Source organism: Pelophylax lessonae (genome assembly GCF_965119305.1).
Source record: "Pelophylax lessonae genome assembly, chromosome: 1".
Taxonomy (NCBI): domain Eukaryota; kingdom Metazoa; phylum Chordata; class Amphibia; order Anura; family Ranidae; genus Pelophylax; species Pelophylax lessonae.
In genome coordinates, this window is record NC_138768.1 from 235,211,093 (window position 1) to 235,237,072 (window position 25,980).

A 25,980-nucleotide genomic window follows, 5' to 3' on the forward strand; every position below is an offset into this window, starting at 1 on the left:
CTTTTTGGAACCTAGGTCAGCTGACCAGCATTTTAACCACAGCACACGTCTGAGGATCACTGCTAACTTAGATGCATGCCCTAATAAGGGAGTTGTGTCCAAGGCTGCGTCACAGATAAACCGTAGCCCTTGTATGATCTGTTCCACCAAATCAGATGTCTCCTGGGGAATATCTTTTCCCCTAAGATCTTGGCGTACCATTTTCGCCCATTCCGTAAGTGTCTGGGAAACTAGACCAATAACAATTACTGGTCTAAATGCTGACCCTATCAGAGAAAAGATAGTGCGGAACTCTGCTTCTATCTTTCGATCCACCGGATCCTTAAAGGACGAAGTGTCCTCCACTGGAATAACCGTGGCTTTATTCAGCCTGGAAATAGGCGGATCCACGACTGGTGGTACCGTCCATTTCTTAATGATGGATTCCTCAAACGGATAGCGTCTAGCAATACGTTTGGAAATAGTAAAGGTACGTTTAGAATGCTCCCATTCTCCTTTAATCTGATTACCAAAACATTTAGGTACCGGAAAAGCCTTCGCCATCTTGATGGGCTTATTAGTACCGAAAGGCCTCTCTGTTTCAGTTGCCTCTGCCGGTAAAGCCTCAAGTTTTAAGGTTTCTTGCACTGCCACAACTAGTGATTCCACCAATGCTTCTTCCTGAATTATAGCAGGAGAAGAAGCGTCCTCCTCACTGTCTGAGGGGGCTTTACCTGGGATAACAGCCTTTGCAGAGGAACCTGCAACTGCCGTGACCATCTCTGAATCTGAGTCAGAGGTGTCAGATAGTATAGGGGTAGGCGGGGGTCGCTTCCTTGACCCCCGTCCCTGACAGGCCGCCTCCACCCGAGCCACCATAGACTCCAAGATTGCTGTAAATTATTCTATACTCTGTGCACCGGCGGGTCCCGAGGCCCCCTCGAGGGAAACAGGTGGGGGAATATGTGTGGCAGGGTCCATGATAACTCCAGTTACTTCCTGGATAATATAATTCAAAAGAAAAAACTTTTTTTTTTTTTTTCTTTTTTCTGACCCCCAGCGCCACAAAAAAGCCCCTTAGTGTTACCTGCTAGGGATCCCTATCGATCGAGAGAGAGAGAGAGATAGACCCCCAGGCTCACCACTTGATGCTCAGAGTTAAACTGCAACAGCTTACAGCGCTGTCCTGACAAACAGGAAGTCTTTTGGCTGGCTGCCCAGGAAGAAGGGAGGCGGCTCCGCCCCTCTGCACGCCTTCCAGCGCCTCCCCCAAGCTCCACGAGGTGTAGGATCACCTCAAACATGGCCGCCCCCATGCTGGAGACACGAGGCTACGCCAAAATGGCGGCTCGTGCGATCCAGCAAAAAAAATGGCGGCGGCCTGTGCTGACTAGCGGTGTGCTGCAGGGCACACAACACTCTCTCTGCATGGGGATATGGCGTGGTTGGCGGTACCGGCCCTGGCGGACCGCATGGCCGTTCGGGAGGCCTGCTAATAGCTGGAGATCTGATTTGGAAGGCAGTCTACATGTCCGTGGCTTCTGACTGGTAGGTAGCTTATACTTAACCCATAAGATTCCCAGAATGCCACAGATTACATCTTTAAAACATGTATACAATAGATTGTTAGCTCCCAAACCAAGACTCCTGGCTTTTTGTACACATAAAATCACACTCAAAGTAGGAGGATTTGTGACATGTTATAGGATAGAAAGAACTCTTTCTTACCATACAGAGAGGGGCCCGCGTTCACCACAAAACCCGTCAGGGAAAAAGGGGGAACATACTACTCACCATACCGGAACCAGGCGGGCACCAACTCCTGACAGTACCCCTCTCCACCGGGGCGGGAGGGCTGTCGACCGATACGGACGCCGTGACTCATGGTCTTTGGCGTTTCAGCGAGACGTTTAACTCGCGAGTTCAGTCCTTTTAATGGGACTTTGTCGCGGCCGACCCAGCGCGGAGCTATGGCCTGCACGCGCTCGTAGGCTGAACTGGGGTGACCACCGGATCTCAACATCCAGCCCGTCGCCCAGTTCAGCTTTCTTGCTTGAAGATCTCACAGGAACACTGGAGAAAAAAAGCTGTCTAAAAATCCTTTTTAGAAAAAAATTCTTGCCAGGACCTAAGATCCCAGCAAGGTATCTAGGTCCTTACTCCTAACTAGACAGAAAATAACTGATTTGCTGAGGCAGAGAGAGAGAGGATATACCCTCTGGGACTGCCCCTGGGGTGTGGCCAGAGCTTTTTAATTTCCTGTCTAGTCCTGCTCCTGCGGAGGTAACATAACCCGAAGGTGGTGTATCACCGGGGACTACGTCTGTCGATGAGCGCTAGAGAAATATTGATTTCAAACTTTGTATAAGCTAAAGGAAATACTGAGAACATACCTCAACATCCAGTCCAAACTGTAAAGCAAACTTTTCTGCTTCCTCAAATTTAAGTTTGTGAAGTAATCGACTTAACCTGTTAACAAGAAATGAACAGATAAATAGGAAAGAGCCATACATCTCCGCAACCCTGTCATTTACATATTATACCTGTTTTCTGGTAAAGCTTCTGTTAGACATCTCAATGCAAGCACATTGACCAAACCCTCAGAAGACCTAAACATGCAATAAAGAATAGTCTTAAAAATAAACAAACCAATAAAAACGAAGAACATATCCAGTTATTTACTTGTAAGGACAAAACATACCCCTCATGGCTATCATATATTCCTTCTAGAAGATATATTGTGTCCTATTAGGGATAGAAGCATTTAGTTTCAGATATGCAAGATACATATTTTATATACACAGATATATATATATATATATATATATATATATACATAATATATATATATATATATATATATATATATATATATACATACATACATACATCCATCCATATACACACACACATACATCTACACACACACACACACACATTTTAAGCAAAATAATAACCCTCTTCCAGAAGTAATAATTTATCTCTTGCCATTTTAAAGCAAAAAAGTAGGTATTCAATGCAGAATGACAGGGACTAAATTTAAAGCCAATACGCTACTGCGTAGCAGTGAGCTACTCCCTGCTTTCCATAGATTAGAGTGGGCCTAAGGGAGGTCATTTTCACCTATGTAACACTTACAACATTCATGTTTGAAGAAGAAAAAATATACATTAAACTCACCATTGTGATGCCAATTTGAACAAGACTGGAAACATTGGATACTTCAATAGAATACAAATGGTGCATTGTGGGCAAGGAATAAACCGCTAGGTTTCTCATCTGTGTAAAATAAAAAATAAATAAAAAAACGTAAGGAAGTGAATTGTAAAAAAAACAAACAGGTTTTGTGCATTACAAAAAATGTTTATACAGAATACTTAAGGCAGCACTGAACTCACAGGATCACTCATCTCCAGTCCTCCTGCCTATATCCATCTGTTTTCTTGGCTATTGCGGAGACTGGGGACAGAGCTTTACATGTGCCGATATCTTCCCCAGTGCCATGATGTTACATTGTACATGGTGTCATTATGTCATGCTGCATGTATCTGTCTGACGTGGATGGACAAGAATGGCAGAATATCCTCCGCCACGTGGAAAAGGCGAACCGGCTACATGGGGCAGAAATAATGGCATTTTTTACTTACCGTAAAATCCATTTCTCGGAGTACACCGACGGACGTAGCTGCTGCTTTAAATCATAGACAGGTGAGTAATAAGCCCCTCCCACTAGGAGTGACCAGGTAGAGCAAAAGGCTTTGACACGCCCAGGGAGGCGGGGTCCCTGGGTTATTACCCCTGCCCTCACCGTTGCATCTTCAGTTTAGTTGTAAGCAGGGAATAATAACCAAAACCCAGCTCTTCAGAGAAAAGAGGGGTGGGAGCTACGTCCGTCAGTGGACTCAAAGAAATGGATTTTATGGCAAGTAAAAAATCCCATTTTCTCTTTTGTCCACCGACAGACATAGCTGCTGCTTTAAATCATAGACGGATGGGGAAAGGACAAACTTAAAAGAATGCAATTCCCTCGGCTAACATAGCCAACTATATAACATGGAGCCCAACAAGCAACAACTGGGGCTCAATTGTAGCAAAACCATAAAAGAAAAAGAAAAGTAGACTGCTCCTTAAATGGTGGCCTGCCAAACCTTGCGGCCAAAGGACGCATCCGAGGATGCTAACACATCCACTCTGTAAAACTTGGTGAACGTATGTACAGACGACCAAGTGGTCGCCTTGTAAACTTGCATCACTGACACCTGATGACGGAAAGCCCAAGAGGTACTCAACGCCCGCGTAGAGTGACCCGTGACAGGGAAAGGAGGAACCTTGCTCTTAAGAGAATACGCCTCCACCACCCTCTGTCTGATCCATCGAGAGATGGTCGCCGCAGATGCAGTCTGACCCTTACGGGGTCCATCTGTATTCACAGAGTCCAACTTAGAAAAGGACTCCGTAGTCTTCTGATAAACCGGTATCGACCGAACCGCATCCAAGCAATGCAAAGCAATTTCCTTATGGGCCATACACACTATAAGATTTTCTGAAGACTTTTTCCTTTAGATTTACCAAAACCATATAATATGAGGTCAAACCTAAACACTTTCAATTTGTATGCAATCTGGCAGGCCCTTGAACTACATAGAAAAGGTAAATCTGAAGGAAAAAGTCTTCAGAAAATCTTATAGTGTGTATGGCCCTTTAGGATGTGAAGGTTTCGGACACAGTGACAGAAGCACTAGGTCTTCTTTCAGATGGAAGTATGAAACCACCTTAGGAAGAAACAACGGATTAGGCCTGTAACACTACCTTATCCCTGTGTATTGCCAGATAAGGAGAGCTGCAAGATAGCACCTTTCTGTAGAAAGGTCAGGATCCTGCTGATCGCAAAGGATCTCGGATGCAGCTTCAGCGATTCACACCAAGCAATGTACGCTTTCCACGTACGATAATAAATCTTCAGAGAAGTGGACTTCCTAGCCTTTTGTAAGGTAGGGATCACAGAATCGGAAAGACCCCTGTCCTTTAACACCTTGCTCTTAACCACGGGAGACACAGCTGGTGGAACACTTGTGGATGCAGGGACCACTCTCCCTGATCCAGGGTTTTGGCGACTCAGGTAGTCTGCTTGCCAATTGTCTACGCCGGGAATGTACACAGCGGACAGGGCTGGGACGTAGTCCTCTGCCCAGCCCAGGATCTCGCCTACCTCCAAAGCCGGCAGGGCACTTCTGGTGCCCCCTTGATGATTGACATATGCCACGGCCATGACATTGTCGGACTGGTCTCGGACAGAACACCCCTTGAGATTGTCCGTCCAGTGGAACAGGCTCAACTTGATTGCTCTCAGTTCCTGAATGTTGATCAGGAGCTTGGACTCTTCCAACGTCCAGGTCCCTTGAACATTCAGGGTGCCCAGCACTTCCCCCTTCCCCAACCGGTCAGACAGGCATCTGTCGTCACCACAGTTCAGGAATAAGGAAGGATTTCCCATGGAGACGATTCGAAGAGCTAAGCCACCAATTCAGGGAGTCCTTGGATCTCTGACTAAAATTAAATCAGACTGTCCAGGGATAGAGGATCCTTGTCCCATTTGACAAGGATCTCCTGTTGCAAAAGTCTTCGGTTGGCCTGAGCATATGGTACGGCCTCGAAGGAGGACACCATCAGGGGCCCAGCACCTGCATAGGATGACCCGAGAGACACCAGGACGCAAGCCAGCAGCAACAGAATCGCTTCCCTTAACTTCTGTAACTTCACAGGAGGTAGGAATACCTTTGCCGAAGCTGAATCTAGGATCATCCCTAGATACTCCAGTATGGTTTTTAGAACCAGGGCAGATTTCTGAAGGTTGAGATTCCAACCGAACTGCTTCAGAGTGTGAATCTCCAAATCCCGGTCCAATGTCACAAACGAGTGCGCTCGGAGAAGAAGATCGTCCAGGTACCCTAGAATCGCTATTCCTCTCTGTCATAGCAAAGCCAAGATAAGGGCTAACACCTTGGTGAAGACCCTGGGAGCAGAGGCAAGACCAAACAGTAACGCCACAAATTGAAAATGGTCCTTGCCCACCGTGAAGCGGAGGAATCATTGATGACACTGGCAAATAGGGACAAGGAGATAAGCATCCTTGATAGCGATTGAGGCCATCAGCTCCCCCTGATGTAAGAACGCCCCACTGACGGCAGGGACTCCATGCAAAATTTCTGGACGCGCACAAAGGGGTTCAGAGTTTTGAGGTCCAAGATTGGATGCAATTTCCCCTCCTTCCGTGGAACGGTAAACCGGTTCAAATAGTACCCTCGAACGCGTTCCTCATGAGGAACTGGTACAATCACGTCTTGAGACAGCATTTCCCGAATCGCTTCCTGTAGCCCCGCAAGGCAGTCTGGGGACAGCTGAAGATTGGAGGGAAAAAAATCTGTCTGGCGGACAGGAACGAAACTATCTTGTACCCGGACTGAATTACCTTGTGGATCCACCTGTCGTGCAACAGTGAGGTCCAAGGATCCAGGAGAAACCGAGAAGTCCCCCCACCCCTGAAAAGGGGGTGGCGCCCCTTCGGGCAGAAGGTGTCTGCTTGGAGGTGCTGGGGGCAGAGGATTTCGGCTAACCAGCCCACCGTTTCCCAGATCCTTTTCCGCCCGAAGTCCGTTTGGTTTTCTGCGACACAGTCGCACGAAAAAAATGCTTCTGTGCTGTAAAGGAAGGACCTCGCTTACACGAGGGAGACTTACCCTTAGGTGAGTGAGGAAGAAGTGTGCTCTTTCCCCCAGTGACCGTCTTGATCAAGTCATCCAAGGAGGAACCAAAAAGGCGATCACCCTGAAAGGGAAGATCTGCCAAAAGCTTCTTAGAAGCCTGGTCGGCAGACCAGGACTCTAGCCAGATCGCACGTCTGATGAGCCCACTTACCACTGATGCTCTGGCCGCGAGCAGAAGAACATCTAGGTTAGGATCGCATACAAATTGCAGAATCTGCGATAATTGGTCAGCGAGTTCCAGGGCAGATGACGATAACGTGGCTACCGTCAGTGCCTCTCTCAGAGCCTTGACCCATTCAAACATAGTCTGAGAGACTAGAATGGTAGTCAGGGCAGGCCTGAGAATAGATCCCACTACCGTATACAGGTGTCAGAATAAGACCTCAATACATCTGTCAACCGGATCAGGAAGAGATGAGGATTCTGTCACTGGTAAAAACATGGCTTTGTGAATACAGCATATCTGGGGGTCCACCTGAGAGGGACAATCCATTTGCGTAAGATCTCTTCCTCAAATGGGTAGAGTCTAGCCAAACGTTTCGGAACTGCAAGCGTGCGATTAGGTCGCCGCCATTGTTCCTCCACTAAGGCGGACAAGACTTCGGGACAAGGGAAAATCTTGGCCGATTTCTTTGCCCTGAGGGATCCAAAAAGGATACCAAGGTTTTTTGAGATTTAGAAATCGCATCCGTGATTTTTAGGGTGTCTCTCACTGAGGATATCTAAGCATCTACCAGCGCCTTTTCCTGTGCTAAGGCGGGTGTGGAAACATCCTCTTCCGCGTCAGAAAAGTCTAAATGCGGGGACGCATCCTCCAAAAGGGGGTCTGCGTCGCCGGCGACCATATCGGCCTCAGAATATGAGGTCTGAGATGAGATAGGCGAGGGCCGAGGGCGTTTCTTAGTAAATGCTGCCGCAATAACTTTGTCCATTTTTCTGGACATTTCTTGCATCACAGATAATAAAGTCACATCATGAGCATTAGAAGCAGGCCCCAACAGTACATCGGGGGGGGGGGGGGGGGCACACAAACTTGGGGAATCCATGTTAGACATATGGCCAAACCGTAGGATTGCACAGTAAGAATGTAAAGAGCAGACAGGGAAACACCGGAACCTGCACCGTAAGGAGTTAAACAGGCCATTGCTCCTGTTTTCAGGAGAAGCTTCTAAGAGGGAGCAATTTGCGCCCAATCACCAAAGATTAATGCCCCTGATGCTAAGTGAGGTTAGAAAAGCACCACAGGTCCCAGCAAGTCCGCCACTACCGGCGTGCACTGCGCCTTTAAGAGGCAATCACGATGCACGCAGCGCTACTCCGGGGGATAATCCTTAGCCCCCTAAAGGCCTGAAACCCCTCTGAAGATAAAAAGGTGAAGGCCAGGGTAATTAAACTCCCCTAGAGTAGTTACCACATGGAGAACACAGCAAGGTCCATCAACAGCATGTAGAAGAAAAGGTAGAAGGAAACGCCCCCACCCACAAGAGCCAGAAGCTCCTGTGCTGTTTTGTCTCCGGCTCCAGCAAAATGGCCACCGGCATTACAGTGATAGGGATACCCAGGCAGGCTGCTGAGGCCTGTTAAGGCTGCAGGCCATGGCAAAATGGCGGCTTTGTGCCGAAGAGCACATGACCTCGGGCACAGTGAGGCATATCCTAGTAACAGGCCTGGGGGCCCTAAGGAGCGGTATGAGGCGCAACCATGTACCCCCCTCCGAGGCCTCCCCCCCACCGTCCACTACCCGGTATAGCACCTGAGGCGACGTACATAGGGGACACCCACTAAAAGTATCCCGGGGGTCCAGAGCCGAGGGTAGGGAGAGGTCAGGGTAGGAGGGGGAAGGTCCCAGGTGACCCCTCATAGTGGAGGAGGGTGGTAGGAGGTATGGGTACCCGAGGGTTCTACTCACCTATGGAGGGGCCCAATTCCGCCCCAGGCCCACTAACCAGGCGGGGGGACTGTACTTACAGACCCCGCTGCTGAGGGTGGGCGTCCATCTTGACAGACTGCCTCTGCAACGCAGTGAAGGCGCTGTCGGCCAAGGGGCACACTGCGATGCTGGCATGCCAGGTGTGTGCGTCCCGGCGGGGTGTTTCACCGGCAGGCTAGTCCCCGTCCGTGGGACAATAGTCGCTATGGAGACCCAACGCGGAGCTACGGTCTACAAGCGCTCAATGGCACAAACTGGGAGACCGTAAGGCTCTCAAATAGCTAGTCCGAAACCCAACCGGCATTTCACAGGAACTGGAGACAGCAGCAACAGCGTGTCAGTGGACGAAAGAGAAACTTCATTTTTTTACACCCTTTTTATATCTACCCCAGATGTACAGGAGGTTGGACATACCCCCTTGGGGTAAATATAAAAGGACACTAACATTTTGATCACACCAGTTGGCATTTAACCACAGACCTGGTTACTGTGTTGGAAATGCTGTCGTTTTTAAGAATTTAGAGTTAGCAGCAATGTACATTTGGTCTACTTTTTCTGGATAGACAATTATAGAACAGAAAAAAAATGGATTTTTGTAAAATCTTACCGTAAAATCCTTTTCTCTTAGCTCATTGACAGACGTAGTCCTCGGTGATACAGCACCTTCGGGTTATGTTGCCTCCACAGGAGCAGGACTAGACAGGAAATTAAAATGCTCTGGCCACACCCTAGGGGCAGTCCCAGAGGGTATATCCTCTCTCTCTCTGCCTCAGCAAATCAGTTATGTCAAAAAGCAGTCTTTAGAGATTTTAACCCAACCCAACTCCAAAACAGAGGGGCGGGGACTACGTCTGTCAATGAGCTAAGAGAAAAGGATTTTACGGTAAGATTTTACAAAAATCAATTTTTCTCTATCGCTCATTGACAGACGTAGTCCTCGGTGATACAGCACCTTCAGGACGTCCCAGAGCAGTATCACAAATGAGGGGTGGGAAAATGGAAATCAAATCCCAATCTAGAAGGCCCAACCGGTGCCAACTAGAAGTTTACAATGCTCATCCTTAATGATGAGACTCAACAAAAAAGAAATTTTTCAAACAGAAAAAAACTCTCGAGGTAGACCACCGGTCTCCTCAAATTGCGGCCTGCAAAACCTTGCGGCCAAATGAGGCATCCGCCGATGCCGTCACATCAATTTTATAGAATTTTGTAAAGGTATGTACCGACGACCAGGTGGCCGCCTTACATACCTGGACCACTGACGCCTGATGGCGAAAGGCCCAGGAAGTACTGAGCGCTCGAGTGGAGTGCGCCCTAACAGGGAACGGAGGACTCTGACCCTTAATAGAATAAGCCTGTACCACAGTCTGTCTAATCCATTTGGCAATGGTCGCGGCAGATGCAGGCAAACCCTTTCTGGGGCCATCCGTGATCACAAAAAGTGAATCCGTCTTACGGAATGATTCCGTAGCTTTCAGGTATACTCTGATTGCCCGAACCACATCCAAGGAATGCAACGCATGTTCCCGATGATGCTTGGGCTGAGGACACAAGGAAGGTAGTACAATATCTTCATTCAGATGAAAATCTGAAACCACCTTAGGAAGAAAGGATGGCTTAGGATGAAGTACTACCTTATCCCTATGAATCACTAGGTATGGGGACTGGCATGATAATGCAGCCAGTTCTGACACCCTGCGAGCAGAAGTGATAGCCACCAAGAAGGCCACCTTCTGGGATAAAGTAAACAAGGGAATCTCCCTGATGTTTTCAAAGGGAGGTTTCTGTAGAACCGACAAAACTAAATTAAGATCCCAGGGCGGTAAGGGCGCGCGGACTGGTGGAGCCAGGTGCCGCACCCCCTGGATGAAATTCCGCACCAAGGACTTGGTAGCTAAAGGTTTCTGAAAGAAGATTGCTAATGCTGAAATTTGACCCTTGATGGTGCTCAAGGCTAGCTTCTGCTCAACCCCTTGTTGCAAAAAAGCCAATATTCGAGTCACCGAATAGGTACGTGGAGGAAATCCTAAAGATTCGCACCACGCAATATAAGTCTTCCATGTGTGATAATAGACCTTGCTGGAAGTCGCTTTCCTTGCTTTAATAAGGGTAGGAATGACTGAAGCTGACAAACCTCTGTCCTTCAGTACTTGGGTCTCAATGGCCAGGCCATTAAAACCAGTGACTGTAAAGCACGATGGTAAATTGGTCCTTGAGACCACAGACACTCCCTAAGACGAAGTTCCCACGGAACGTCTGCGACTAGCCTGTCCAAGTCGGCCAGGCCGGCTTGACGAGGCCAGCCTAGAATTTCTAGGACCACTGGTGCTGACTGGATCTGAACCAGGCGACCCTAGAGCTATCTGGCCCCGACCATCCGAGAAAGTCTGGTCGTTTTCTGTTCCCACACATTTATCAGATACCTGATTGCTATCAGGAAGGGTGATCTTTTCTGGTTGAACCTCAGGGACCGAAGTCACCCGGCTAGAGGCTTCTTGGCCTGTCTGGTCAACCAGATCCGATTCCTGTGGGGAATTGAGACTAATCTAAGGAAAAGGTAAAGGAAAAGATCTATTCAGGGGACGGTGACTACCGCTCCCTGTAGTACTTAAATGTTGGAAGGGAAGAATCGCACCGGTAGTAGTAGTTGATGCTCGATCTAATGTCCTGAATACCGGTGAAAACGTCCCCCCACCCTCAAACCGGGTGGGGGCGCACCTTCAGGCTGTGTACTCCTTTGCTTCGGGTTTGGCTGAGTTGGTCCTCTGTTTGTCCGACCAGCCTTTCTTGAACCCTCCTGGAGGAGTCTTGCCTTTCCCGCTTGTTCCAGCCGGGCGTGCGAACCCTTTATGGGCGGTAAAGAAAGGTCCTCGCTTGTTGCGAGGTCCCTTAGCTTTAGCAGCCTGTGGCAAAAAAGTGCTCTTGCCCCCAGTGGCATCCTTAATGATTTCATCTAGGGTGGCCCCAAATAGACGATTCCCCTGAAAGGGGAGATTCGTCAAGGTCTTTTTGGAACCTAGGTCAGCTGACCAGCATTTTAACCACAGCACACGTCTGAGGATTACCGCTGACATAGATGCATGCCCTAATAGGGGAGTAGTGTCCAAGGCTGCGTCACAGATAAACTGTAGCCCTTGTATAATCTGTTCCATCAAATCAGATGTTTCCTGGGGAATATCTTTTCCCCTAAGGTCTTGGCGTACCAATCTCGCCCATTCCGTAAGTGTCTGGGAAACTAGACCAATAACAATTACTGGTCTAAATGCTGACCCTATCAGAGAGAAGATGGTGCGGGACTCTGCTTCCATCTTTCGATCCACCGGATCCTTAAAGGACGAAGTGTCCTCCACTGGGATAACCGTGGCTTTATTCAGCCTGGAAATAGGTGGATCCACCACTGGTGGTACAGTCCATTTCTTAATGATGGATTCCTCAAACGGATAGCGTCTAGCAATACGCTTGGAAATAGTAAAGGTACGTTTAGAATGCTCCCATTCTCCTTTAATCTTATTACCAAAACACTTGGGTACAGGAAAAACCTTCACCGTTTTGATGGGCTTGTTAGTACCAAAAGGAATCTCTGTATCAGTTGCTTCTGCCGGTAAAACCTCAAGTTTTAAGGTTTCCTGCACTGCCACAACTAGTGCGTCCACCAATGCTTCTTCCTGAATTATAGCGGGAGAAGAAACGTCCTCCTCACTGTCTGAGGGAGCTTTACCTGAGGTAACAGCCCTTGCAGAGGGACCTGCAACTGCAGTGACCATCTCTGAATCTGAGTCAGAGGTGTCAGATAATATAGGGGTAGGCGGGGGTCGCTTCCTTGACCCTCGTCCCTGACAGGCCGCCTCCACCCGAGCCACCATAGACTCCAAAATTGCTGTAAATGCCTCTACACTCTGTGCACCGGCGGGTCCCGTGGCCCCCTCGAGGGAAACAGGTGGGGGAATTTGTGTGGCAGGGTCCATGATTATTCCAGTAACTTCCCGGATAATATAATTCAAAAATAAAAAACTTTTTTTTTTTTTTTCACAGACCCCCAGCGCCACAAAAGCCCCTTAGTGTTACCTGCTCCTATCGATCGAGAGAGAGAGATAGACCCCCAGGCTCACCACTTGATGCTCAGAGTTTAACTGCAACAGGTTACAGCGCTGTCTTGACAAACAGGAAGTCTTTTGGCTGGCTGCCCAGGAAGAAAGGAGGCGGCTCCGCCCCTCTGCACGCCTTCCGGCGCCTCCCCTAGCTCCACGAGGTGTTTGGATCACCTCAAACATGGCCGCCCCCATGCTGGAGACACGAGGCTACGCCAAAATGGCGGCTCGTGCAATCCAGCAAAAAAAAATGGCGGCGGCCTGTACCGAATAGCGGTGTGCTGCAGGGCACACAACACTATCTCTGCATGGGGATTTTTGGCGTGGTTGGCGGTACCGGCCCTGGAGGACCTCATGGCCTTCGGAAGGCCTGCTATAGCTGGAGATTTGACTAGGAAGGCAGTCTACATGTCCGTGGCTTCTGACTGGTAGGTACCTTATTCTTATCACAGTAAGATTCCCAGAATGCCACTGATTACAATCTTTTAAACATGTATACAATTAGATTGTTAGCTCCCAAACCAAGCCTCCTGGCTTTTTGCACATAAAATCACACTCAAAGTAGGGGGATCTGTGCCGTGTTATAGGATAGAGGGGGACTCTATCTTACCATACAGAGAGGGGCCCGCGTTCACCACAAGACCCGTCAGGGGGAAAAGGGGGAACATACTACTCACCATACCGGAACCAGGCGGGCACCAACTCCTGACAGTACCCCTCTCCACCGGGGCGGGAGGGCTGTCGACCAAAACGGACGCCGTGACTCATGGTCTTTGGCGTTTCAGCGAGACGTTTAACTCGCGGGGTCAGTCCCTTAATGGGACTTTGTCGCGGCCGACCCAGCGCGGAGCTATGGCCTGCACGCGCTCGTAGGCTGAACTGGGGTGACCACCGGATCTCAACATCCAGCCCGTCGCCCAGTTCAGCTTTCTTGCTTGAAGATCTCACAGGAACACTGGAGAAAAAAGCTGTCTAAAAAAATCTTTTTAAGAAAAAAAAATCTTGCCAGGACCGAAGATCCCAGCAAGGTATCTAGGTCCTTACTCCTAACTAGACAGAAAATAACTGATTTGCTGAGGCAGAGAGAGAGAGGATATACCCTCTGGGACTGCCCCTAGGGTGTGGCCAGAGCATTTTAATTTCCTGTCTAGTCCTGCTCCTGTGGAGGCAACATAACCCGAAGGTGCTGTATCACCGAGGACTACGTCTGTCAATGAGCGATAGAGAAATTAGATTTTTGTACTTACCGTAAAATCCATTTCTCTGACTACACCTAAGGACGTAGCTGCTGCTTTAAATCTTAGATGGTTGGGACGTCCAAAAGCACTAACCACTGAGGGGTGGGAAAAGGACAAACTTAAAAGGAATGCAATTACCACGGCTAACATAGCCAACAATAAAACATGGAGCCCAACAACAAACAACTGCTGGTCAAATGTAACAACCATAAAAAAAGGAGGATAACAAGGATATCACTCCATACACGGATATCACTCCTTGCGGCCAAAGGACGCATCTGCAGATGCCAGCACATCCACTCTACAAAGTATGATGAATGGGTGTACCGACAACCAGGTGGCTGCCGTACAAACCTGCAGCACTAACGCTTGATGGTGGAAGACGCAGGAGGCACTCCACGCCCGCATAGAGTGAGCAACGACAGGGAAAGGCGGAACTTTGCCCTTAAGAGAATACGCCTTCACCACTGGCCATCTGACCCTTCTGGAAATGGCCGACGTAGACGCAGCCCGATCTTTCTGGGGTCCATTCAAATTCACAGAGAGTCCGACTCACGAAAGGACTCAGTAACCTCAAGATATGGGTGTATCGCCTGAACCACATCCAAGTAATGCAAGGCTATTTCCTTCAGATGGGAAGATTTCAGACAGAGCGAAGGGAGCACTATGCCTTCATTCAGATAAAAGGCAGAAACCACCTCAGGTAGGAACGGCGGATCAGGTTATCCCTATGGATCACCAGATAAGGGGAACAGCAAGACAACACTGCCAGTTCAGACACCCTCTGAGCAGAGGTGATAGCCATAAAAAAGGCAACCTGCTGCGACAGGTCAAGAAGCTAAATACGCCTAAGTTCTCAAAGGGAGGATGCTGAAGAACTGACAGAACCAAATTTAGATCCCAAGGAGGTAACGGGTCCTCCGGGGGGGGGGGGGGGGGGCAAATGGAGAACCCCCTGAATAAAGGCACGAATCAAAGTAGGATTGCCCAACGGACGTTGCAAAAACACAGCCAAAGCTGAGATCTGACACTTAAGAGTGCCCAAAGCCAAGCGTTGGTCCAGTCCTGTCTGCAAGAAGGCCAGAAACCTGCCAACACCAAATGATCTAGGATGCAGACGTAAAGACGCACACCAAGCAATGTACGCTTTCCAAGTACGGTGACAGACCTGCCTAGAAGTGGACTTCCTAGCCTCAAGCAAGGTAGGAATCACCAAGTCGGACAGACCCCTGTCCTTCAACCCTGAGCTCTCAACAGCCAAGTCGTTAAAGCCAGCAACCGTAAGGCAGGAAGGAAGATGAGACCTTGCGACAGAAGATCTTCCTTCAGAGAAAGAGCCCACGGACCTGCTACGTTTAGCCGAATTACGTTGGCATACCAGGATCTCCAAGGCCAAGCTGGCGCCACCAGAATTTACCGGAATCCCCTCCAGCTCGATCCTGCGTAGCAGGCGAGACAACAGTTTCAGCGGAGGAAACGCATATATTAGCCCATATGGACTCCAAGGAGCCACCAGGGCAGCCACAGCCTCGGCCAGAGGATCTCGGGACTGAGTCACAAACTCTGGAACCTTCCTGTTTTGCCTGGAGGCGAACAGATCCACATCCGGGGTTCCCCACCAGAGACACATCACGGTGAAACACTTGCGGATGCAGAGACCACACACCCTGACCCAGGGTTTGTCGACACAGGTAGTCCGCCTGACAGTGGTCTACGCTGGGGATATACACGGCGGATAGGGCTGGAACATAAGCCTAAGCCCAACTCAAAATCTCGGCTGCCTCCAGAGCCCCCTTGATGTTCGACATATGCCACAGCCGTGACATTGCTGACTGAACTCAGACAGGACACGCTTTGAGAATGTCAGTCCAATGGATCAAGCACAATTTGATTCCAAGTACCCTGGACAGCCAGAATGCCCCCCCCCCCCCCCCGGTCAGACAGGCAGCCGTTGTCAGCACCGTCCACAGAACCGGAAAAAAGGACTTCGTGTGAAGGATATTCGGAGAACTGAGCCGCCAAAGCAGGGAGTCCCTGGAGCCCTGACACAAACAAAGCAGATTGTCCAGGGATGCTAGGTCCTTCTCCCATTGGACATGGATCTCCTGTTGAAGAATTCACGTGTGGGCCTGAGCATATGGCATGGCTCAGAAGGAAGCCACCATAAGGCCCAGTACCGGCATGGAGGACCGGAGAGAAACCCGGTCACAAGCCAGCAGAGACAGAATTGTTTCCTTTAACATCCGCAACTGAGCAGGAGGAAGAAACACCTTCGCCGTAGAGGAGTCCAGGATCATTCCTAGGTACTCCAATCTGTTCGTTGAAACCAAAGCAGATTTCTGAAGATTGAGATTCCACCCGAACTGCTGGATAGTGTGAATAATCACCTCCAGATCTCGTTCCAAGTGTGCAGATGACTCCCCTCGGAGAAGGAGATCATCCAGATAACCCAGGACTGCAATCCCTCGCTGCAGAAGCAGAGCCAATACCTGGGCTAACACCCTGGTGAAGACCCTGGGAGCAGAGGCAAGCCCAAACGGCAATGCCACAAATTGAAAATGGTCCTGACTCACTGCAAAACAGAGAAACCGTACATGGGCCTGTCAAAGGGGACATGAAGATAGGCATCCTTGATAGCAATCGAGGCCAACAGGTCCCCCTGATGCAGGAATGCCTCCACTGATCGCAGGGATTCCATGTGAAACTTTTGGAAGCGCACAAAGTGGGTTAAACAGTTTTTGGAAGCTTGGCCAGCCGACCAAAAATACAACCATATCACACGTCTGATAAACACGCTAACCACCGATGCTCTAGCTGCAAACGGGAGGACAACCAGATTAGCATCACATACGAATCGCAGAGTCTGCAATAAGTGCTCAGTAATTTCCAGTGTAGCTGACGGTACCTGAATAGTCGTCAATGCCTTTCTCAGAGTCTGGGAGACTAGTATTGTAGCCATGGCAGGCCTGAGAATAAAGCCCATCACCGTATAAAGGTGGCGAGATAAGACCTCAATCCGTCCATCAGACACACCAGATAAGGATGAGGATTCTGCCACTGGGAAAACCGTGGCCTTATGAAAAACACCTAAAAAATAATAAAAACAGAGCGCCTCTAAGTGCAGCAATTTATTAAAAGGTTAAAATCACTGGTGATACAACTCACTAGATCGGAGTGGAATGAAGGCTTGTATGCTCCGGTGACATGTCTGAGGATGGAACGTGTCCCAGGGGTCCTGGAGGGTGGAAAGCTCTGTGCCGGACGGGTGGACGCTGTGCCGAGAATCCTCCGTCTTCCGGGTTCCGGGTACGACTAGGGCTCCAAGGACCACACTGGAACGCAGCGCACGCTGCGTGACGTCACTGGAGAAAGGAGATTACACGACGCATCCGGATGCATTGTGTAATCGCCTATCTCCAGTGACGTCATGCAGCGTGCGCTGCGTTCCAGTGTGGTCCTTGGAGACCTAGTCGTACCCGGAACCCGGAAGACTGAGGACGGAGGATTCTCGGCACAGCGTCCACCTGTCCGGCACAGAGCTTTCCACTCTCCAGGACCCCTGAGACACGATCCATCCTCGGACATGTCACCGGAGCATACAAGCCTTCATCTAACTCCGTTTAGTGAGTTTTATCACCAGTGATTTTAACCTTTTAAAAAATTGCACTTAGAGGCGCTCTGTTTTTCTTCTTTTACATGCATCCACAGCGTTGACTTCACTGTGTCCTGGTGCCAGCCCTTCGTAGCAGCTACCACCACCCATTGTTAAACATCATTTGGGACTTAGTATTGCGAACTACATTTTATGGACTCTTTCATTTGCCTTTTATTGTCAGTTACAGTCCATAGATTGCCCTCCCATTTCTTTTATCATCATTTTATCTAGCCTTGCATTTGTCACTATCTGCATATAGGCAGTACTCCATCTAGCCTATACCAGAGCGCTTGCTTTTTTATCTGTTATGAAAACCACCTATCTGGGCATCCACCCGAGGGGGAACCGTCCATTTGTGTGTCCCTCCCTCAAACGGATAGCACATGGCTAAACGTGTGAGAATCGCAGGCGTGCGACTAGGATGCCGCCATTGTTCTTCCACCAAGATGGATAAAACTTCAGGACAGGAAACAACCCTGGCTGACTGCTTTGCTCTGAGGGATCCAAAGGAGACTGAGTCCCCTTGCGATTTAGAAATCGCATCTGTGAGTTTAGGACGTCTCTCACTGACTATATGAAAGCATCCACCAAAACCATTTCCTGTGCTAAGGCGGGCATAAAAGTATCCTCTTCTGCATCAGAAGCATGTGAATGCAGGGACGCATCCTCCAGGAGAGGGTTTGCGTCGCCAGCGACCATGTCAGCCTCAGATCTGAAAGGAGACAATCGAGGGCGTTTCTTAGAGAAAGCTGCTGCAATGACCTTGTCCATTTTCTTGGACAGTTCTTACATGACAGACATTAACCACTTAAGCCCTGGAAGATTTTACCCCCTTCCTGACCAGACCCCTGTTTTCAACTTGGCACTTTGTGACTTAACTGACAATTGCGCGGTCATGCAATGCTGTACCCAAACAAAATTTACGTCCTTTGGTGGTATTTGATCACCTCTGCACTTTTTATTTTTTGCGATATTAATAAAAAAATAGCGAAAATTTTGCGAAAAAATTACATTTTCAAATTTGTCTTTTAAAAAATATCCAATATACTCAATTTATGTCATTTTTTTGGCCAAAATATATTTAGCTACATGTCTTTGACACAAAAAAATTCAATGAGCGTATTTTTATTGGTTTGCGGAAAAGTTATAGCGTCTACAAACTATGGTGTAAATACTGAAATTTACGCAGCTTTAATTTCTGACTGCCTATCTCATTTCATGAAGTGCTAAAATGTCAGGGCAGTACAAACCCCCCCCCCCCCCAAGGAGACAAGCGGGGCGTTCCCCCCCCCCCCCCCCCAAAACTACCACTTTTTGGAAAGTAGACATCCTAAGGAATGTTATGAGAGGCATGTTGAGCTCATTGAATATTTCATTTTTTTTGTCACAGGTGTTTGAAAAATGCCAAAAAAATGTTTTTTTTTCTTTTACACAAAGTTGTCATTGAAATGATATATTGCTCACACATGCCATGGGTATATGTGTAGTTACACACCAAAATATATTCTGCTGCTTCTCCTGAGTACAGGGATACCACATATATGAGACTTTATGGGAGCCTAGCAGTGTACGGGAGCCCGAAAACAAATCACCACCATCAGAATTTCAAAGGGCGTGCATTTTTCATTGCATTTTGTCACTACCTATAATGGTTTAGGAGGCCCTGAAATGTCAAGATACCATAAAATCCCCACAAATTACCCCATTTTGGAAAGTAGACACCCCAAGCTGTTTGCTGAGAGGCATGGTGAGTCCATGGAATATTTTATATTTTGCCACAAGTTTTGGAAAAATTACAATTTTTTTTTTATTTTTTTATTTTTTACAAAACCTTGTCACTAAAAGATACATTTCTCACACATGACATGGGTATATGTGGAATGACACCCCAAAATACATTCTGCCGCTTCTCCTGAGTATGGGGATGCCCCATGTGCAAGACTTTTTGGGAGCCTAGCTGTGTACAGGACCGCGAAAACCAATCAATACTCAGGTTTTCTAATGGCGTAAATTGTGCATGTCACCTCTGCACTACCTGTCAGTTTCGGAGGCCCTAAAATTCTAAGATAGCACAAAACCCCCCCAAATGGCCCCATTTTGGAAAGTAGACACCCCAAGCTATTTGCTGAGAGGTATGGCGAGTCCATGGAATATTTTGTATTTTGCCACAAGTTCCGGGAAATATATATATATATATTTATTTTTTTATTTTACACAAAGTTGTCAGTAAATGATTTATTGCTCACACATGCAATGGGTATATGTGAAATGACACCCCAAAATACATTCTGCTGCTTCTCCTGAGTACAGGGATACCCCATATGTGAGACTTTTTTGCAGTCTAGCCGAGTACAGGACCCCGAAAACCAATCCCCACTTTCAGGCTTTCCAAGGGCGTAAATAGTTGATTTCACTCCTGACCAGTGATGGTAGTAACTGCGTTTAAGTAAATGGCGTTACTTAACGCAGTTACTTTTGAGGGTAACGAGTAATCTAACTGATTACTTGTTCCCTCCCTGTAACGCCGTTGCCGCTACTTCCGGCTGAGTTACTGCAATTACATCTACCGCCAACAGATGGCAGTAGATGTAATTGTAATTCCCCCTCTGTAGAATCTGAATTTTGTAATTGTAATTCCCCCTTTGTCTGTGAAGCTACACGTCAGGACCGCGCTTGATAGGTGAAAACGGAAGTGCTGCCAGAGGGCGAGCTCACGGCTCGTAGATTTTATGTATTGCATCTCCTTTATAAATGTGAGTGTTTCTAACTTTTTTTAGAAAAAAAAAAAACTAGTATACAGAATTACCCTATGTGGAGCCTTCCTATCTTTACATACTATATATATATATATATATATATATATATATATATATATATATATATATATAGCTTATACCTAGACCATCCATTGGACTTTCGCTGATTGCATCAGAGATCATCAATCCCAGAACATTATTATTGGAGGCTGTGTGTTGTGGAAATTTTCGTTGTGGACATTTTCTTTAGTTTAAATAGTCATAGTGTCAAGTTTTACTGATAATCGCCATTTACAGTGATTATCGCTTTAACTGTCATTGCAGGAAAGACTTGCTGGTGAAAATCTTCCAATGGATGAGATGGCAAAATACTTGTAGCAAAGAGAGTCCATCGCATAGGTCTACGTCTGCGGTTCAGGGCCCTGCGCTGCTGAGATATGTCTGTGACATGGAATCTTTTAATTTACCAAGATTAATAGATGGCTCCTTATAGTCACATTCGATCGGTGTGACTGGGGGGGGGGGGGGGAGCTGCTGCTATTATCTTATGCAGATAAAGCCTCATCACCTGGAACAAATAGAATGGTCACTATCAAAAATGGTTTATATATGAATCATGTTTGATGAAGACCCACCAACAAAGTAATGGAGTACATGTTTATGGATTGACATGAATGAACAATGAAAAGCCATGTGCTTCTTATGGCAGTTGAACCTTTTATTTGCTGTTGTTCATTCATGGGCATGTACTCCACAGCTTCTATTGCGCTTTTTGAATGTATACATGTCTGTGATTGGTGGTTGTGAAGCCACTCCCTGTAACTTCCTTTGCTCACTTGCTGTAAATAAACCAGCCCTGCTCAGAAGACACACAGAACACAGAGGACACAGAAGAAGGCACACAGACACACACACACACAGACATATACACACACACACACACACACTCACACAGCAGCTAAGAGACACATAACCTCTCACACACAAACACTTGCTCTTACACACATACATATCCAACGGAGAGAGACCTGGCAGATGGCATCAAAATGACCCAGCGCGCCTGTTCCTTTCTTTATCGCCGAGCGCTTGGTAAATCGTTATACAGGAGAGCGGTGCATTTGTACTTTTCAGTACAAGCCCTATTAATTTCTGCGACATGTGCTGGGAGACCCCTTATAGTCATCCATTCTACCACTTGCTCATTACCTGTCTACAGGGTGCTATTCATGCTGTTACCTTACAGCTGTGAGGTAGGGGAATAACACGCATAGAGGTGTCACTACACAGACACAAGTCAACTCATCACTACTCTACATGGTGTTGGGAAATACACAGCTGAGATCACCTGTTGTTCATGTATTCTGCACTGAAGGATTTTGTGTTTGTTGTTGGGTTTTCAGATTTGTCGGGTATTTATGCACCACTATCAAGAGATGTCCATCACCTGTAATTTATATTTTAATCATGTTTTTGTCCCTTTATCACACTATCTCACATTCATCCAGGAAGTGTGCTTTTCAGATATTATTTTCATGTACATATCTGAATTGTATGTAGTTGGTTATACTGATTTTTGTCACAGTTACGTATGTTTTGCATATTTTGAATATCCCCGACAGCGCAGCACCACCTTTATATAGTTTTGATTTTTTTTGCCCACAAATATGCTGACCGGTGCATGCAGCAGTCTATCTAGTTGATTATCCTAGTATTGATATTGTGGGGGTGCCTTGAATATTTATTGAACCCTGGAAATAATGGTCAGGTCTAAGAGCATTGCAAATAATAAGGTCTAAGAGCCCTGCAAAAGCCCGAGCCCGATACCAGATCGTTTTTCATGCTACGGAGCTGCGGTGTGGAGTACGGGAGATGCACTGCTCGGGGGGGGGGGGGGGGGTGGCTGCAGATGAGTGTGCGTTGGGCCTGTTTAGTAGTGGGATGGGACTTAGTTGCTGGATGGTGGATGGCAATCCCCAACTCCTAACGTTTGCAGGACCCTCCATGGATATGTAGCCACTAGCCAGGCAGTGCATCTCCCCGTACTCCACACCGCAGCTCCATAGCATGAAAATTGATCTGCCTCCGCCCGCTGTAGTCATCTCCATAGTTTGCAGGACCCTCCATGGATATGTAGCCAGGCAGGTTCTGCCAGAGCAGTGCAAATTGAAAAAAAGAGGAAAAAAAAATGCATTTTCCTGTTTTTTCTTCATTTTCCAAAAAAAATGAGAGCTGCAAAATACTCACCATGCCTCTCAGCAAATAGCTTAGAGTGTCTACTTTGCAAAAAGGGGTCATTTGGGGGGTTTTTGTGCCATCTTGGCATTTCATGGACTTCAGAAGTGTGATAGGTAGTAAAGAGTGAGATCAACAATTTACGCCCTTAGAAAGCCAGAAGGTGCGGATTTGTTTTCTGGGTCCTGTACGCAGCTAGACTGCCAAAAAGTCTCACAAATGGGGTATTCCTGTACTCAGGAGAAGCAGCAGAATGTATTTTGGGGTGTCATTTCACATATACACATGGCATGTGTGAGCATTATATCATTTACTAACAACTTTGTGTAAAAAAACAAAAAATAAATAAATAATTTTCCCGAAACTTGTGGCAAAATATAAACTATTACATGGACTTATCATGCCTCTCAGCTAATAGCTTGGAGTGTCTACTTTGCAAAATGGGGTCATTTGGGGGTGTTTCGTGCTATCTTGAAATTTCAGGGCCTCTGAAACTGTGACAGGTAGCGCAGTGGTACAATCAGCAATTTACTCCATTAGAAAACCTGAAGATGGGGATTGGTTTTCGGGGTCGCGTACACAGCTAGGCTCCCAAAAAGTCTCACACATGGGGTATCCCTGTACTCAGGAGAAGCAACAGAATGTATTTTGGGGTGTCATTTCACATATTCCCATGGCATGCGTGAGCAATATATCATTTAGTGACAACTTTCTGTAAAAAAAAAAAAAAAAACAGTTGTCATCTTCCCGAAACTTAGGGCAAAATATAAAATACTCCATGGACTCACCATGCCTATAAGCAAATAGCTTTGGTTGTCTACTTTTCAAAAAGGGGTCATTTGGGGGGTGTTTGAACTGTCTCAGCATTTTATGCTCAATCTTATCCACACATCGCCCACTCTTCTAACCACTTGAAAACCAAGCCTTTTCTGTGACTTTTTGTTTACATGAAAAAATATTTTTTTTCTACTAGAAAATTACTTTGAACCCCCAAACATTATATATTTCTTTAAAGCAGAGGCCCTATAGAATAAAATGGTGGATGTTGCAAATTTTTTTGTCACACGGTATTTGCGCACAGATTTTTCAAACGCAATTTCTGTGAAAAAAAACTGAATTTTTGTAAAATCTTACCTGTAAAATTCCTGTGAGTCCTCCGACAGTCGCCGCTTCCTCTAAGTCATCACAATGGGGTATTGTCCACCTGTCCGTAGGACCAGCTAGGCATATAGACTTAGTCAAAAGACAAAAAGCATTAGCATATACACACCCACAGGGGCTGTCCCATCTGGCCAATACCCCCCCTGCATCACCACTCCCAACTCAGTTTGGTAGCATAGCAGTAGGTAATAAGAACCCCACAAAAGAGGGGCGGGGCCGGCGACTGTCGGAGGACTCAGAGAAAGGAATTTTACGGTAAGATTTTAAAAAATTCAGTTTTCTCTTACGTCCTCCGACAGTCACCGCCTCCTCTAAGTCATCACAATTGGGATGTCCCAAAGCAGTATAGACATGAGGGGTAGGAGACGCAACCGTAGAAAAGGCAACGCAGTACCCACATCAGAGAAAGGAATCTTGCATGCACTGTAAGAACCAACTGGGCAACAGAGAAAAAAACAAGCTCAACAGGAGCAACAGCCCAGGAAAGCAAATGCCAACAGCCAGGGACCCAGAGAAAAAAAACTCAAGGGTCCATCATGGCACAGCCGCACTGAGAACTTTGCGGCCAAAAGCAGCATCAGCTGATGCCAGAACGTCTACTTAGTAGAACTTGGAAAAAACGTGTGCACCGACGACCAAGTCGCTGCCTTGCACACCTGGGCCACGAGGCCCGATGCCAATAGGTCCAGGAAGTACTCAAAAACCTGGTAGAGGGCGCCCTAACAGGGAAGGGCGGAACCCGTTCAGTCAAGGCGTAAGTCTGTTCAATGGTCTGTCTGATCCACTTGGCAATAGTCGCTGCGGACGCAGCCATGCCCTTCCGAGGTCCCTCAGGAAGGACAAAGAGGGAATCCGTCTTCCGAAAAGACTCCGTAGACGACAGGTAAACCCTGATCGCCCTGACAACATCCAAGGAATGCAAGGCAATCTCCTTTGGATGTATGGTCTTCGAACAAAGCGAAGGCAGGACAATGTCCTCATTAAGGTGATAATCCGAGATCACCTTGAGAAGGAAGGATGGGGGTGGTCGCAAAACCACCTTATCCCTGTGAATTATCAAGTAAGGGGAGCGGCAAGACAACGCCGCCAGCTCCGACACTCTGCAAGCCGAAGTGATCGCCACAAGAAAAGCAACTTTCATCGACAGCAGAGGCAACGACATCCCCCTGATATACTCAAAGGGAGCCCGCTGCAACGCGGACAGGACCAAGTTCAGGTCCCATGGAGGTAAAGGCTCCTTCCTGGGAGGAGCCAAATGTCGCACACCTTGAATGAATGTGCGCACCAAGGAACGAGACGCCACAGGGCGTTGGAAAAGGACCGCCAGTGCTGACACCTGGCCCTTTATTGTGGCCAGCGCCAGGCGCTGATCCACTCCAGACAGGAGGAAAGCCAAGATTCTCAACCCCGAGTAAGAACGAGGGGAAAACCCCCTGGACTCACACCAGGTGAAGTAGGCCTTCCAGGTACGGTAATAGATCTTACCAGAGGAAGATTACCTAGCCTTGATCAAGGTAGGAATAACCTCAGAGGATAGACCCTTGTCCTTCAAGACCTGGGTCTCAACAGCCAGGCCGTGAAAGCCAGCGACTGTAAAGCAGGATGGAAGATCGGACCTTGAGACAGGAGATCTTCCCGCAGAGGCAGGCGCCACGAAGGTGCCACTGCCAGGCGAACAATGTCGGCGTACCAGGACCGGCGAGGCCAGTCCGGTGCCACCAGAATCACCATGTGCGGTTCTGAGGCCAATCTGCGAAGGAACCGGGATAGCAACTGAATCGGAGGAAAGGCGCACAGCAGACGATACTGATGCCAAAGAGCCACCAACGCATCCGAGGCGTCCGCCAACGGATCACGTGGTCATGCCACGAAGCTTTCCACCTTTTGGTGTAGCCGGGATGCGAACAGATCCACATCTGAGGATCCCCAATTCGCACACCGCATCTGAAAGACCTCCGGGTGAAGGGACCATTCCCCCTGGTCCAGGGTCTGGCGGCTCAGATAGGCAGGCCTGCCAATTTTTCACAACCGGAATGTATCGCTCTTAGTTCCAGTACATTTATCGGGAGGGAGGATTCCTCCTCCGACCAAGTGCCCTGGGCAGATAGGATGCCCAGGACTCCACCCCAGCCCGACAGGCTGGCGTCCGTGGTAACCACTGTCCACACCACAGGGCG

General features: G+C 47.7%; 1 protein-coding gene across 1 annotated transcript in view; it reads right to left on the minus strand.

Moving 5' to 3' along the window:
- Nucleotides 1–25,980, minus strand: part of KNTC1 (kinetochore associated 1) — a 792,142-nt gene that overhangs the window by 510,522 nt on the left and 255,640 nt on the right. Inside the window, exons 13-16 of the mRNA XM_082256649.1 lie at nucleotides 3,160–3,258; nucleotides 2,681–2,724; nucleotides 2,523–2,588; nucleotides 2,373–2,448 (exon numbers count right to left, since the gene is read on the minus strand). Of these exons, the coding sequence (XP_082112775.1) occupies nucleotides 2,373–2,448; nucleotides 2,523–2,588; nucleotides 2,681–2,724; nucleotides 3,160–3,258 (285 nt within the window). The remainder of the gene's footprint in view (nucleotides 1–2,372; nucleotides 2,449–2,522; nucleotides 2,589–2,680; nucleotides 2,725–3,159; nucleotides 3,259–25,980) is intronic.